Source organism: Falco biarmicus, chromosome 6 (genome assembly GCF_023638135.1).
Source record: "Falco biarmicus isolate bFalBia1 chromosome 6, bFalBia1.pri, whole genome shotgun sequence".
Lineage (NCBI taxonomy): Eukaryota > Metazoa > Chordata > Aves > Falconiformes > Falconidae > Falco > Falco biarmicus.
This window is the reverse complement of record NC_079293.1, coordinates 71763583-71780744: the sequence shown is the minus strand read 5'-3', so window position 1 is coordinate 71780744 and position 17162 is coordinate 71763583. Positions and strand designations below refer to the sequence as shown.

Here is a 17162-nt window from a genome sequence, read left to right as displayed (position 1 = left end):
TTAATGCTTCTGAAAACTTTTCCTCTCTCATTGACTGAAGTCCATATCTTTACATCCAAGTCTACTCAAAATTTTACACATGCAAAATTCCTTATCAAAATTACTAATAGTTGTGCCCAGCTAAGAACAGTGGAATGTTTTTAGACAAAGCACTTCCAACATGTAACAGACCATAATATAAGTGATATACGTGCCTCCATTAGTTTGAGAAACAAAAAAATTACCTTCTGATGTAAATTGTATGGCTGAAAGCCTCACATTTTTCTCAGTTCCTCATTAAATTACTATTCATTATTTGTTAGAGAAATTAAAATCTAGAAGCATATGCATATTTTTATTTTTGCGATTTTTTTTTTAAATGGAAACAAGCTTAACTGATTCCCAAATTTAAAAGATAAAGAATATGAAAGGAACAGACCACAAGAGTAATAAGTCCAAATACATTTCACATTTTACCATAACTATTTGCCAAAATGTCCTAATAATACACAGAAAACATTTTAATTAAAATTAAATGTATATTACCTATCCTCAACAGACCATATGAATTCAAATACCCCTATATTAAATTAGGCTTTTTTTAATACTCCATTATTAAATTCTAATATGATGCCAAGCTCCCATCAGCACTGTGAAACATGAAATTACACATAGCAATGTTCCTCAAATCCTGAAAAGGATCTGATGTTTTTAAAATTATGGACTTGGAACAGTATTTTAAATAAAGAAATAAATATGAGTAACCCGTTATTGTGATGGATTTCTCAGTTTCCTACACTGCAAACAGGTAGCAATGTCTATTGCTATTATCGTTTTTAGGGAAGAGAAACAGGAATGATTGAAAGGTTTCCTTTTTCTTTTGACAACAAGCACTCATATAGGGGGAGGCACTTCATGCCATATGGTCTGTGCCCTGTAGCAAATACTGTATTTTAATTAGATAATTCACACTTGAAGACAACAAGCACAAAGCTACAGTAATTATTACCTGCATATTTTTCTTTGACAGATTCATCCATAGACCAAAAGCAGTGATCGTAAGCAAACACCTGTAGGAAAACAACCAGGAGGACACCTGATAAAAACTGTTGCCAAATCAAACATGTCAGCTGTATTTCGTATTTCGACAGTGTTGTATCATGTGGCTAACACCACGCTCCTTGGGGCCATTCTGAACACAATACACATTCCCACAGAATCACCAGTTTTCCGAGAGCTGCCTAAACAAACACCGCATCTTCCTACATGCAAGTCTGTTCCTTGTTTCTGTTTGTTCCTTGTTTTTGTTTTGTCCTTTCTACTATGTGAATCCTACTCTGTGCTCCCCAAAAACTCTCCATGGAGCAACCGAGCAGATGTCAAGGAACTCTCCTTACCTCCCTTTAAACCCATCCTTGCAATTCATTTTTCACAGGACTTTCTATTTTCCAGACTGACAGATGTCCCCTAGCTGTTTCTGCCTACCATCTCCCCAGGTTTCTTGTCTGCATAAATTAAAAACACGCCTTAGGGTAGGAACCTCTTTCTGTGCAAGAGGAGTATGTATTTATATACTGCTGACAAACACAGGCAGTCATAATTCAAGTCTAATACTTGAACAATATAGAGCAAATTAGTTTTATCATGAGAAGAGCAGCACTATAACCCTTTTAAATAGAAAAGTTTAAATTTTGTGGTAAATCTATTTAAAGGTCCACAGGCACTTTTCATCATGAAAGCTGACCTCAAATAAGATGGTGCATGTTTTGTAACATGCAGATGTTTGTAAAAATAAGTCCCCTGGGTATGTATTTGTAAGAAAAAAAATAATCAGGGTAATATCTGACCTACATTCACATGAGCAAGATTTACTCTGTTGGATCCAGGAAAAGGGAAGTGCAGTGTGTTGCTCTTTGGGCTGCTTATTTCTCCTGTAAGCTTAACAAAGGCTGCTCTTTCCCCTTCACATGTTCTGCACTGCTACGTAGCTGATGTTTGCATCATTTCAGACCACGCTGGCAGAGCAAGGGCACAATGCCAGCATCTCACATCCACGGTCTGAACCCTCGTTCCATTATTCTTGAAGATTTCATTTTACCTGTTAACACATTTTCGTGTTCCATTTTAGTGAAGAAGCCACAAAGCAAATCTTCCTCAAGCATTTCTACTAATTAGAAAAATTATGCAAGAGTTGAAAATCCGTACTACCAAGACATCCAAACTTACTAGCTACATTTATGAAAATGCTCAATATAGCAAAATCATTGAAATTTAAATACTTTATCCTCAAAGATACATTGCTTTTTTTTATTTCCTATACTACATTTGTGTCCCAGCATCAAGAGATAAAAGTGGTTAATTTATGTCCTCTAACTGAGGAAATAATGGCTTGTTTATTTAAAATAAAGGTTTTTTGAATTTATTATAAAATCAAACATATTATAACAACATCCTATGCCTTCAGCACATTTAATAAATCATCGACTATATGACCACATCAATAAAGCTGAATCCTAATACGCTGGGGCAGAGATAGTGTCTTCATACAAAATACAAAGTCAACGGGATCATAAGCTGTAACAACAAAATGAGTTTGCTTTCACACAGATACCAGAAAATGCTTTTAAAAGCCCACAAATAACAAGTAGTCTTCCATTCACAGTCTGTAATGCTGAGTATGTATGTTCTCATTTGTTCCTGTGACTCATTTTTTGGCACAGGCTGTACAGTGCTCTTCTGCAGCAAGGAGATGCTTTGAGTTTCTTCCTCAACAGCTGATCAACTACAGAGTTGTTTTGCAAAATGCTTTTAATATTTGGATAACCCAAGACCGAATAAGCCATATGACAATTTTCATACACTGATTTAATGTGCAATAAAAGCCCTTACCTTTGGTTGGGTCCTACTGTTCCCCAAGCATCAGGAGCAGAAAGGATTTGGTACAGAGTCAGGGTAAAAAAAAAAACAACAGAAAGACAAAGAAAAACAAAGACTTAGTTGTAGTGATTTTAGCTTAATTACTTTACCATTAATACCACATCACTGAAACACTGTATTTAAGAAGTTCATTTATCTCCTCATATCTCTCCTTGCTTAAAGATCCCAAGTAATTTTACAAAAAAAGTAAGTTGATTTTCAGTTCAAAGTCAATGATTTTCCTCATGCTGCCACCATCTCTTTCTCATTCCCAGGTGTTTTTTTCTTGTGAGATCTCTCTCCCTCTCTAGTTTTCGTGGGCATCACTGTCTCTCAAAAACAAAGTACCCAAGGAACATAACAATTTCCAAAACCACTTGAACAGGAGCTTCAGGAGAGTTATTCAGGAGGAAAATTCAGAGTCCAACCCTTGGACTTGCCCAGCTCAGCGCTCTTCACAGTTGCTGGGACAGCAGAGCAAACATTTGTTTCCCTAAAAGAATGAGCAGAGAACAGCAATTCCCTTAATCTGTTATGTGCATAATTTAAAAGTTTGTTTGCGTTTTTGGGGAGGTTTTGTTTGGTGGGTTTTTTTAAACAATAAGTACAAAATTACTGGAGTGACCTTTAAAACAACAGCACAACATCAGTCAATGTCCCGACAGCAGGTTACGCAGCCTCCCCACATACAGAAGACTAGAGAAATGCAGCAAACACAGCAACAAAGAACTGATATTCCCCTTGTCCTGGACCTTCCAAATGAGATTAGGAAGCTCTAGACATCAGTGACAAGTAAAGTCTTGTGACAAGCATCACTGATTTTTTTTGAACAGAGCAGGAGAAAAACATGGGAGCCTGCAAGATTACTCTCAGAGTTCTTGCTGCTCACACGTGTTGAGAAGTGAGTTTAAAAATAGTAATTTTGCAGCACTGTCTCTCAAAAATAATTATTTATTAAGCAAGTCCATCATCTCTTTTTAGTCATGCTTGGATCTAATATGCACATCTATTTGACATAACAGGAACAATGGTGACTTTGGATAGCAGGCAGCGTGACTCGCCACGCAGGATGATTATTCAAGTCAGGATTACCCCCTGACAGCCATGGTGCAAGGTCATTCAAGTAAGCAATTACAACATGACCACTTTTCCCCTGCCATCTGGCTAAGTTTGAATAAAAGTGCTCCCCAGGCCCTTGGCAGCACGCTGGGTACAGACTCTCAACTGTCGCTGTTGCTCCCGGGTGGGTCGTAGATATGGAGACGTATTGAGGGAATCTCCTTCACCAGGGCTTGGATCCAGACACCAGACACCGAAGACACCAGAGAACCTGTCTGGATTACTCTTAAGAGAGATGTAAGAGCATTTTTTTGGCTTTCTGTGCTTTGAAATGCTAGTGGAGCATTTTGCTTAAGGACTTCACTGCAAACTGCCAAGCGGCTTTGAGGGGTGCTCCTGCTTACAAGGCAAGCTTATTCCTCTTCCCACAGAAAGATCACTCTCATTGTAAAATAAAGAGAATAGTAAGCATGGGTTCTGAGTTTGAGTTTAGCACTCACAGATGTGACACCACTCTTAATTCAACAAGCAGTTATGCTCATATTCCCCAGCCCAGTTCCAAGGCAGGATTATACTGTGACAATGCAGTTGATCTTTCCAGCCCTCAATACAGGATGTATTATTGAGTATTTGGATTAAAGCAGCAATAAGGGTATAATCTCAGAAGTCTTATCACATATTCAATTTTAAGAGGATGGATTATGCTAGGCTATGCAAATCATCAAGCTTAGTTCAGACTAAAGGTCTTAAATTAAGCATCTCATTTTCTAAAGAGCTGCATAAACACACAAAACCACATCTCACAGCCTCGTTTAATCCAAACATCAAGAGGAAATGGCCTCAAGTTGTGCCAGGGGAGGTTTAGATTGGATATTAGGAAAAATTTCTTCACCAAAAGCATTGTCAAGCGCTGGAATAGGCTGCCCAGGGAAGTGGTGGAGTCCCCATCACTGGAGGGATGTAAAAGACGTGTAGATGTGGCACTTGGGGACATGGGTTAGTGGTGGGCTTGGCAGCGCTGGGTTTGTGGAGAAGCCCCACATCTAAGAAACCCAGAGTACACCATTTAGGATACAGCACAGCTACCTAGAGCTGTAGCTTGTTCTGTGTACTTTGGACCAAGAAGGGAATAAATCAGACAGATGTTTCCCTAAGGAAAGCATTAAGGGTGCACACTGTATTATGCAGCATTGTGCTGTGCACATACAAACCCTTTAATGCTGCAGCTGCACACGATAGCTGGGCCCAGAAACCCATGAAAAGATTTTTCAGCCTGATTCAAAATCCCACGGGAAATTAATAGATACGGGGATACAGCACCCACAGCAGCCTGCTTAGCGCTGGCAGTGCTGGGTGTTTATAGAGACTCCACGCCCGAGTGCAGTGCATTGCTACAGTCCATCTCAGAGGTGATGAAAATTTAAATACCAAGCAATAGCATCACCTTCAGAGCAGGGAAGTATCTCCTACAACAAAACATGAATGACAGCAATGTATGCAAAGAACATTTCCTGTGGTTAAAGCTGGCATTAGCAAAAAAAACAAACCAGAGGATCCTAATACTGACAACTTGTAATTGTAATGAATAGTAAAAAATCATCAGTAGCTCTGAAGGAGAAAAGCTCATGTACAGTTGTGTCACCTGCAAACCACTCACTCCAAAACCCTTGTCCAAAGCAATGTCTGCAAGGTAGACAGTAAATAGGGGCACACAGTGAAACGGCTGTTGCAGGATTCTCAGGGCAGCTGTCCGCAGCTCTCCAGCAGTTACCCTCTAGGATGCTGCCATTTCAGAGGTGCAGGTAGGACTTGCTACTGTTCCTTGGCTGACAGCCAATAATTCATATCGATCTCAAATGCAACAGAGAGGTCCAGGATAGGAAGGGAAAACTTATCTTTTAGCTCCTGAAGGACGTCACTGAGATGTTTTCAGCTACGTATTTTCACTTGAATCCAAACTGACAGGACTTTCTTTCACCAACTCCCTCCTTTTATCTTTTTTCAATTCAATGTTGAACAAAAATAGATGAAATCTAACGTATCTAGGGTTTCTAAAATTAAAAGGGAGGAAAAGAATACTCTAAAACAACTGCCTATATTTATTACTATTTTATTTGTTGCAGCCAAGTCAATATATATATGCTGTTTTGAGAATAAAGACACGATGCCCTGAGTAATCATTTCTTATTAAGCTAGGTCTTCCACAGTATAAGCTTCTTGACCCGGACACATTTACTTTCATATAAAAATGCTAGTGGTTTCACAGATCTCGGGCACAATTTAGAACACTGGATGAAAACAGAGCAGTTCCCAGCTAAGACCATGTATGTCCAATACTTCTATTGCTTCTAGTTTGTGGGTTTTTTTTTAAATAGGAGAATATCCAATAATTAAATTATATATTCAAGCACAATAAACTACTCCGTTTCACAGCAGTTATTAGTGCTATTTTAATAACATCTCAGATCAGTTTTTACTCCGGCTTTCCACATTCAAAAGGAGAGGGAAGGTATAGCGACCCAAAGTATATTTGAAATTTTGCAAATCCTGTGGGGAAAATGTTACTGGGAAGAGATGAGGATAGCTCAGACCTTATCTATTATGTTTGGCTGACCCAACAGCTCAGAGATAGCAGCCAGCTGGCAAATCAGCACATGCTCTAAATCAGTCACAGCACATCTTGCTTCTTGCCTAAATCAGAAACAGGCAGATGGGGCAAACAGGAGGAGAAAGGTGGGAGGTGGCAAGTCAGAAAGCAGGGAAAAGAAGTAGAGAGGTTGTAGGACATGCTCTGACAACACAGGCATGTTTTTTCTTTCTTTTTTTTTGTGTGGTTTTTTTTGTTGCTGTTGGGGTTTTTTTGGTTTGGGGTTTCTTTGGTGTGTGGGTTTTTTTTTTTAAAAAAAGAATATTTGCTATGCCAACAGTGACCGCAACAACATCCAAACAATAAATTTGGCTGATACTGCTCAGTGGCACAAGGCTACACTGGATTTACAGAATTGAAACACATCATTTTCCCATTTTCAGAAGCTTCTGGAATAGAAAAATACAACAAGAAATTGAGGTTAAAAAAAGTGAGAGGGAAAAATTCCAACAATAACTATATATTGTGAAAGTCTCAGCAAATGTCCAGAAATTCTTACTGCTTTCTACTTTCAATTTTCCATAACCACTGCAAAACCGGCATATCGAATTCCAATATAATTACTGTTATTTTATGCCATTCAGCAGAAATGGCACAGCATAAACTCTAGAAAGTAGCTAAAAATGCAACTAGAAGAACATACTGACCAAGACCAACTACTTGACCTAACAGCAGAAAGGTGTCAGTGTCTCTCAGCGATCACTCCGTAAGACCATATCTTTATGCTCCCCAGCTGAGTTAGTTTGCTTTAAATCAATTTTTAGTCACACACATTTTATTAAAAGTAAAGTTTGCATCATATGTCACAGCGATTTACCCTTCAGATGCAGGAAGAACCCCACTTTGTAGTAAGTTTATTCTTTTAAAAGTCTGTACGGGTTCAGTCCAAACCACTGTGTTTCTGATACTTCTTAAATCTAGTGTCGGGTAAACTGTTCGTACCCCATGCTCACAGACCCTGTTCTAACTCCCACAACCATGATGCCTGCTCCACACTTCCAAAAGAAGATGGAAGAGAAATGCTATGTTGTAACTGCACCTTCAACTCTTGCTCAGTGCACATGGGAGTACCAACACAACAGGACAAGCAAGGCCCAGAGCCCGTGTTGGTACCAAGTCAAGGACACTCCAGCATAGCACCTAAAGGACAAACATCTGCTGAACTCCAGAAGTCCCTTCCAACTTCAGCCATTCTGTGATTTTATAAATGAATTGTTACAGAAAAAAGTAGTACAATAACCGTGCTACATTCTGACACAGAATCACAGTGATTTGGGTTAGAAGGGACCCCTGGAGCCCACCCAGCCCACCCCCTGCTCAAGCAGGCTCTCCTACAGCAGCTGCACAGGATCACATCCAGGTGGGCTCTGGACGTCCCCAGAGGAGACTGCACAGCCTCTCTGGGCAGCCTGTCCCCGTGCTCCGTCACCCTCAAGGGAAACAAGTTTTTCCTGCTCTCCCCACGGAGCTCCCTGTGCTGCAGTTTGTGCCCGTTGCCCCTTGTCCTGTCGCTGGGCACCGCTGACAAGAGCCCGGCCCCGGCCCCCTGACACTGGCCCTTAAGGTACCTGTGCGCATCGCTCAGGTCCCCTCTCAGCCTTCTCCTGCCCAGGCTGAACAGCCCCAGCTCCCGCAGCCTTTCCTCACCAGGGAGATGCTCCAGCCCCTCATCAGCTTGGTCACCTCCGCTGGCCCCTCCCCAGCAGCTCCCAGTCTCTCTGGAACTGGGGAGCCCAGCACTGGACACAGCACTGCAGATGCGGCCCCACCAGGGCAGAGCAGAGGGGGAGGACATCCTCCCTCGACCTGCTGGCCACGCTCCTCCTCATGCACCCCAGGATCCCACCGGCCCCTTGGCCACGAGGGCACACGCTGCCGGCACATGGGCAACCTGCTGCCCCCCAGCACTGCCAGGCCCTTCCCCGCAGAGCTGCCCCCCAGCAGCTCAGCCCCAGCCTGTGCTGGTGCGGGGGCTGTTCCTCCCTCGGTGCAGGACCCTGCACTTGCCTTGGCTGGACTGCATTAGGTTCCTCGGCCCAGCTCCCGACCCTGCCCAGGTCTCGCTGCACGGCAGCACAGCCTTCTGGGGTATCAAATGCACAACTGCATCATATATCAGCTATTCCCTGAAACCAAATAACTAATGCTACACTGGGCAGAATTAGTTGTCCCCACAGACCTTTCTTTCCTTCCTTTCCCTGGTTAAGTATACCCCATACAGTACCTGGATGAAAAACCTTGAACCATAATGCTCAATTTCTTTTGTGACTTTTGTACAGTGTTTTCCCTTGCTCCTTCTCACTCACCCACTTGCCATGAGCTTTCCCACTCAAACACAGCAGGGTAAGGATGCTTGGGAACACCTCGGAAAAATCAAATACCACATGCATAGAACCTTAGGGCAGAGCTTTACTAAGCAAATGTAGACTCTGTCTGAAGAGTGATGGGTTGAAAGGTAACGGATTTCATGGATTGAAGCGTTTTTCAAGAAAACACATCATTCAAAAAGATTGTTGAGTCTGACCCCTAGCTGTATCCTGGAGGGTGTATATAAATACTGGGCATAGAGTGGAATACCAAAAGGACCTGTGCATTGCTCACACTGTCTCGGCATTAGAAATCTGCTTGTAATGGGAGGCAGGATTTAACAAACCATACTTTGCAGTCTTTTATTTTGGAACAACTGGGCTTATGATTTGCCAGTTTACCTTCCACCATGAAGAAGCAAATGTGACCTCCACTGCACTACAGGAGATTCCTAGTGCGAAGGAGCTGGTAAGTGGTGTAGGAATTACTGAAGGGGTCTAGCACCATCAGGTCTCGAGGCAGACAACTTCAGGTACACCAGATAAAAGATGCAAGCACAAAAAAAAAATGTCAGGAAGATCTTGCATTTGTTTGAAGTTTGGGAGCCCAACTATCTTCCTGAAGTAGATCCTTTAATTGGTAGTATTTTTATTCCTATATGAATAAAGGATTCAGAATAAAGTTTTTTTAAAGAGGCAGCAGTTAGTTTTACTCTTTCAATTTCAGCTGCAGAATTTCTTTCCTGACATAGAAGCCAGCCAATGGTGAAATAAAATTTAGACAATAAATTAAACTGTTTTACTAGCACAGGCATAACTGCAAGACCACAGTATGACAACTGATAAGAAATTGTAAAATTAATTGAGAAGCTGTTTCCCCTCTTTCCGCCTATCAGACAAATACAACTTGCAACACATTTTGGTGCTGCTGCTAGGTATACAACAAGAGGAAACATCAACTTAATCAAGTTTGGTAACTTCAGGCTTCTTTATCCTATGAATCATTGTCCCAGAACACTTCAGAAGGTGAAGTGCTTAAGGTTGTTGGGTTTAACTGTTTTTAAATATTCTTTCCCCATTTTTACACATAGACTGAGCAGCATCAAAATGCTGAGTCCAGCTAGACTCCAGCTTCTGGATGATACCATTCAATCAATACTATTCTTATGAAGTCACAGTTTTACCTCTATAGCAATACTGAGCTCTTTGGGAGAAAACCACATTTGCCCTGTTTGAGCAAAAGATTTTTTGCTAACAGAAACAGTCTCTTTAAAACAAAATCCCCAAATACGTCAAAGAAAATGAGAAAGAGCATACACTGTTCAAAGCCTAAACTTGTGTAGCTAAAAGGAACAAAAGTAGTCACTGTTACTTGGAAAATTCCTCCAGTGCTCCAAGGCATTCCAGGCATAGTTGGCGGTTACTTAGTTTCTACTGACAAAACTAATTTTTGCCAGCTCACTCGGAAAAAAAAAAAAAAAAAAAAAGCCCCAAACCCAAGAACTCAGGCTGAACAGCATCTTTGTGGGTTTGGGGTGTTGTCTACTTGAAGCTAAATTTTCTGTTTTGTTAGTACAACAATCTGCTTAGTCCTGACCACGTTCAAATGGTGCATGTATCCCATAAAGCTTGTGTTATGACAAGGGGATTACAATTTTATCCTTTTGTTTGTAAACACTTAGATGTTGGAATACTATTGTGCTCTAAAGAATGTTTGGTGAACAGCCAGTACCCAAACTTTCTGTTACTATTGTGAATTTCAGTATTTTTTATTAAAGCCTGATGTAGCTACCTTTTTATAACCAGGGGGGAAGCCTTCTTATGGTTTGGCAGCCTATTAATGCCACTGAGAGATCTCCAGATGGAAACAGGACCATCCCAGCTCTGGGATTTGGCAGAAAACCTGTTCTGCTCCGGGACAACTTCACAACTTGTTCTAGTCAAACATGATCTCCAGCCAGCCCAGGAGCTGTGTGATGAGCTCCCAAAGAGGCAGACAGCACAGCCTGTGTGAGTCAGCATGTGTATAGGTGTACAGAAATACCTCCTCCTCCTCCATCTCCTCCTACAGCATCAACTAGTGCAGGCATCTATACACAGTGTACTCATCCAAGATAACCTTTAGCTTAAGGCATGGGGCTAAAAAGCCTAGTCATTGTTATGCAGGATTAATCCTAGAATGATCTACTGTACACTACGGAAAGCAAATACTTCACACTAAAAGCAGTCACTAAAATGCCTCCTCAAGCCATAGGCATATAGGAGGAATACAAAGTCAGAGCACTATATTGCAGGGTACCAAATCATTGGAAAGCATTTTGGAGGAAAATCTCCACATCTGGTAGAATAGCTAGTGTGATAATTGTGTAGAAAAGCATTCCCAATGTGGACGTCGTTACGAGTTGTAAAGACACTTTCAATAACAGTATTTTATAGAAGGGGGGAAACAGTTTGTCTTCACAAGGCACCTTTTTCAGTGGCACAACGCAGTCTGTACAAACAGCGGTTGTATGACAGTAACTGTGCCATTAGAATTACTTCATCATACTTATGATCAGAAAAAAAAGCCCAAACCCTCAACAGTATGACTATATGAAGAATGGCAAACTCAACATATCAGCATCTGACATCTCACTTGGAATTCTTCAGGATTATCACCAGAGCTACCCCAAATGTTGCAGCACCGAATAGCTGATTCTGTAGTTCCCTTCTCCTGTAAAAAAACCAAACTCGGACAACCCTTTTTGGCTGTAATATTAGAATCTTTTATTATTAGATACCAGATTCTATTATTAGATATTAGAAGGGTTTTTTTCTTCTTACTAAACTATTACCTGAAAACATACACATACAGAACTTTTCATTCAGAAATGAAGGTTTGTTTGGTGGTGGTTGTTTTTTGGGGGTTGGGTTTTTTTTTGGGTGTGGGTGTGTTTTTAAAAAGCATTTTACTTTCCAATTAGATCAGTTTCAGCCTGCCCCCTTCACTTTCCCCAAGCTCCTTATTTCCAGGGATCCAAGACTCCCAGTTCAAGGCTTTGTTCAGTTAGCCCTAGTTCCTGTCAATACACAGAATTAATCTGCAATTCATGCAGAAACCACGTTATAAAGCTCCAATTTCAGAACAGCTATCATTCTGAATTATTTGGGTTTTTTAGCTTTTTTATGAGCAATTTGACAAATCATCATGCAACATGCAGTGCAACTTGCCTAATGCAAAGACAAGCTGCAGAGAAAGAACTGTGTTTATACCCCCTTAACTCCAGCTTCTTTGTAAGACTTTAAAATGCCTGTTTTGTAATTGTAGGTTTTCCCTACATCTTTTCTTGGGTGCCAGGTAGTATTTAGGAGAGCTCAAGAAGACAGCCATGAATGATTAAATTCTTTCTCAGCAACTTTCTTCAGCTCTTTGAGATTAAGTACACCAAGCACATTCAGAAAACAACGAGAATACTGTAAGCACAAAGAGAATCTTCACCATAAATTTAATACAGATTTTTTTTTTCTTGGTGAGACCTTTCCCACATCAAATAGCCACGCCCTACTTCTATAGCCTTCTGCCTAGAAAAGTGTTTTTGTCTTCTGTGCATGCATGTGTGTGTGTATTTTATGGCAGAGCTACCAGGACAGAGGACCTGTCACCAGATCTCCGGGGGGGTGGGGGGGGTGGGGGGGTGGTGTTCAAGAAAAAAAATGAAATCTTTCAAAACAACTTTTTCTATGTTTGTTTTCAGTCAGGTAGAGCAGTCTACAGCAATGTTTTTGAAAGATTTGTCTCACTTTAAAATGATCTCAAGGCTTTGCAATTCCTTGTTGCAAGATGTTTCTTCTTACAGACTCAGAAAAAGGGTAGAAGTTGGGAACAAGCCAAACCAGTGCTAGTACCTCCTCCACCAACAGAAACTGCACAACCTCCCCAGGCCTCCTCCCTGCTCACTTCCTTTGTGCAGGATTTAAGAACTGTCAACACTCGCTCACTTCACAAAGAAAAACTTGCTGACACCCACAGAAATGTTTAAGGTAGCTCTACTGGCAGCCAAAAGTAGAAAATAAGCGGGGGGTGGGGGAGTGGACACAAGTCCTTTATGAGCACCTAGGAATTAATCCATGACAGGGCATTTTAGGAACTCTCTCAGTTCCACTAAACGTGTATTTCCTCCTTTTGTAGATCAGCCAGCCGGATCATTCAAGTCATGACCTCATTAAAGCCTCTATCTTAAACTAGTTTGTCTGTCTTCCTTGAAAACACAAATACATCATCTAGAAACATTTTGTAAGATAGCTAATTTTTCCCCGCCCCACAGACTTGGTTATTTACATACATGTACCTACACACAAATGTGTGCATCCAATACCCTTCGACAAAAGAAGCATCAACTTCAGCACCTCCTCCCTGCTTCAAGCAAGGAAGACAAAATGAGAACAGTCCATGATGAAAAGCAAGAGCTGTTTGCAGGAGTGTGAAAGGATCATTGAGAAAGTTTTGGTGATGTTTTTGATTTCTTTCAAATACACACTAACTCCCTCCAGACACAATGTGTAGACAAGGTGTCACTCCTGTGCTTAAGTGTCTCTAGCTAATTCCCTATCTACTCTCCTTCCACTGAATTACTTTGACCATGAAGCAGCTCTATAGTGTAACACCTGCTACTATAAATTTTATGCTGTAAAGACCACATCCTCAAAGAACTTACGGTCATTTCTCTCATGATTGTCCATGCAATTTATGTCAGATAATCACAAAAACTGAAACTCAGGAGACACCTTCCAGGCTGGTGGTCAAGAGAATAAGTCAAACTAATTCCTTCACCTTGTTTTTTGGTTCCACAAATATGCCTTGTCTTTAAGTGAAGAGTAACATCCTCATCTCTTTGGAAAGGGTGATGCCTGTTTGAGGAGACGTATGAACTCAGTTCTCTGACTTCTTCAGGAAGTCCACCAGCCACTACACAAGTAGGCAATGTTTGAAACAGCTGCAGTTTAAAATAGAACAATGCTGTGGCCACATTTTATAAAAATTCAACCTTAATGGTGTGTTTAGTGTATGCACAGTGTATTTGCAAGGCTGGGAATTTCATTGGATATAGTGTCCAGTTACTCTGAATCTTGGAGCAATTTCAGCATCACTGGGTCTTCAGCTGTTCAAGAGGGCAGTTCTGGACACATGCACAGTGCAAAACTTTATACCTCAGAGTCATTTCTGGTGCCTCCGGAACTGGGCAGCTGCTAAGCAAAGCATTGTTTTCATGTGGTAAGTCTATTCATGGCCTATTTTGGATCCAACTCTAAATTAGGGACTCAAACAGCATTTAAACTACACACAGAGGCTGGAAACCACAAATTATGTTGATCTAATCATGCATAGGGAGGAAGAAGAGCTGTAGGCAAGAAGGGTTGGTTATTAGCATAAAACTTATTTGTCTTGCTTCTATGGTTCAGTAACCAGAATTTCTTACTTCAGCATATACATGCTTCATGGTCACAGTGATAAGCCAGAGGTTGCTGCACAATGTCTATGTACTCTCAACTCATACCTCCCATCGACATCCAAGGAGCCTGAGAGGCAAAAGAACAGCACAACGCATCTGAACCAATCTAGTAAAAAAGGAATCCAAGAACGGCAGCTTGTCAAGACACTAGCATCTCAAAAAGAGCACTTCAAAAAAATCTTGACATATATTAGAAGCCTCAAACATGCAGCTGTAGTAAAATTCCTGTTTGATATCTCTCAAAAAAGAGAAATGTGTCATACTGTCTTTCACCCTTCCCAACAGCAGACTACATAACTTCCCTCCCCTGATCAACTCTTTCAATATTGTATTCCTCCAACCCATTTTAGCAAACAGCAAACTTGACCGATAACATGCAGATAAGAAAACAGGCAGCAGTCAATATCCCTGTCACCATCGCTGGAGGTATTTAACAGATGTGTAGACGTGGCACTTAGGGACACAGTTTAGTGGTGGGCTTGGCAGTGCTGGGTTAATGGTTGGACTCAATGATCTTAAAGGTCTTTTCCAACCTAAGCAGTTCTACGATTCTCATATCCACTTTGACATTATGCTGAATGTCAACAGAAATTTGAAGCATTCTGGCATACACTCTGATACCTGACTTTTTCTTCACAAACATTTCAAGCCTTTTTACCCAGCACTCTATTTATGCAAACTCACTCACACAGTTCAGCAGCTACAAGATTACAGTTCTGCCACAGACGATGTTAAGAAGGGATTGCTCTCCACACCTACCCACACTCCCACTACAGAAAGCAGGGGTTACTTTCTGTTGTCATTTTTCCAAACTATAATGAGCTCTCAGGACTGAAATCTTAGTGCTAGAGTACCTGGCATGAGGAAATAAAATCTTTGCTCCAAAGAAATTAAGACTAGAAAGAACTAACTATTAAGACAAGCAGCCTAGATCTCTCCATAGCCCCTCTGACTACCGCTTTTCAGGGGAACGTTTTTGCACCAAGCTCTTCTGCCTGACCTAGAAAAGAAATCCTTATCCTCAGTGTACCATTCAAATCAGCTGTTCTTTTCCCAGCACAAAGATGAAAAATATAATTGACCTGTTTGCTGAGAAGCAAAGGGAAAATACAGCATATTATGAAAATTACAGGCAAGCCTTCACCATGACAGCTCGGCTCATGTCCCATATATGCCCTATTAATGGCTCCAGACTGCTGGAAAATGTCAGTGCTCTGCACAGAATTAAATATTTGCTTAAACCTAGAATTGCATGAAAGCATACAGATCTGCAGTTTAGAAAACAAACAAACAAAAAAAAATTTTTGGAGTGAAAAGGAAAGACAGATCCCAGGCTCATGGACACACAATGCATACAGCACAGCCAAGGTGCAGCTGAACATACAGCTACAAGGTACAAGCCTGAAGGTGCAGCAGGCCTTAGCTAGAGGGCTAAAACATTGCTTGCACATGCATTTTCACTTATTTCTGCAAAATAGTGATTTCTTCAGTATTTTGGGATAAAAGCCCAACTATTTATTCCTAAGTGCTACTGATTCACTGTAGCATTCCTCTGTGACCTTAAATTTCCTAAATTCATCTTTTGTCCACATGATGAACTTACACATCTGCTTTGTCTATTCTTCTCCCTCCCACCTCAGCAAATCACTGTGGTCATTTTTAAGTGTAGGAAATATTTTATGAACTATTCTTGAGTCAACACACCACATAAGTATTTCAAAGCACTGCAGTTCTTTCATGCCCATTGTTCCAACTGAAAGCTCTCATTTGGGGAATCAGATAATCCTAAAGTATTTAATGGGGAAGGCAATTCTGAATAAGCTTTTATTCCTTACTTCTTGTTCCAGTGATCTTTATTTATTCTTCTGTACAAAAATTTCTTTCATTAAACACTTGTATCAACACCCATCACCTCCAAAAACAACTCTGGCAGTTGCTTGGGGGCTTGTACATTACTCTTGGTAATTTATTTATGCTGGGGAAAAAAAGAAGAATCAGTAACAGGCATTAGCAGAGAAATACGGCTGGTGGTACCAACTGCAGAAGCTTCAATGTAGATAGTGTAAAAGCATCTGTCCGCAAATTAATTTAGAAGTTAGCTAGCTGGAACAGGCATTGTAACTAGGGCTGGTAAAGCTATACATAATTTTTGGCTGACAAAACATTCTTCCAGAGACTATGGCCTGCAGCACTGTAAGAAGCAATCAAGGATTAAGTTATCATTTCACAGCTCTGGCAAGAGAATTCAGATAGTTAGCAAGGTGAAACACGCACCGTACACCATCAGTTATCCCTTTTATCCAAATAAATTGTGTCAGACTAAATCCTGCTGTATACTTTGCTGCCAACCAATCTCCTGGGCTCTGGACTCTGGCCAATGACTCACTCCTGCCAACTCTCATGTTGTCCCACGGCTGGGCAAGTAAGTGTTTGCAAGGAGAATACAATTCCCACCCTATGGCAGACTGATGGGAGACTGCTCCTAGTGCTGTTATTAGGCATCTAAAAAGTGCAAACACGAGTCCTCCAATCTATCTCCAAATTACATCACATACATTAAGCAATACCTGAATAAGGGATGCAGGGCTTTTACACACATGAGAAGTTACACCCTGCAGTTTTCAGCAGATTTCACTAAGCCTTTCAAAGGGACTTCAGGTAAATCCAGCAGCTCTAGCAGTAAACCCTTCCCCAGCAGCTTCGAAGCACCTACAGGCCAAGGTCAGAGGCGCTGCTGAATGCACAGCAGCTGCCAACCAGATTTCC

The 17162-nt window shown here is 41.0% G+C and overlaps 1 protein-coding gene across 5 annotated transcripts in view; it reads right to left on the bottom strand.

Annotated features, from left to right (window-relative positions):
* KIF13B (kinesin family member 13B) overlaps positions 1 to 17162 on the bottom strand; it is a 133139-nt gene that overhangs the window by 78763 nt on the left and 37214 nt on the right. For 3 of the 5 annotated variants that reach the window (XM_056343117.1, XM_056343121.1, XM_056343119.1), the window contains exons 3-4: positions 2869 to 2884; positions 989 to 1049 (exon numbers count right to left, since the gene is read on the bottom strand). In XM_056343117.1, the coding sequence (XP_056199092.1) occupies positions 989 to 1049; positions 2869 to 2884 (77 nt within the window). The remainder of the gene's footprint in view (positions 1 to 988; positions 1050 to 2868; positions 2885 to 17162) is intronic. The other 2 variants (XM_056343118.1, XM_056343120.1) reach the window with 1 other exon arrangement.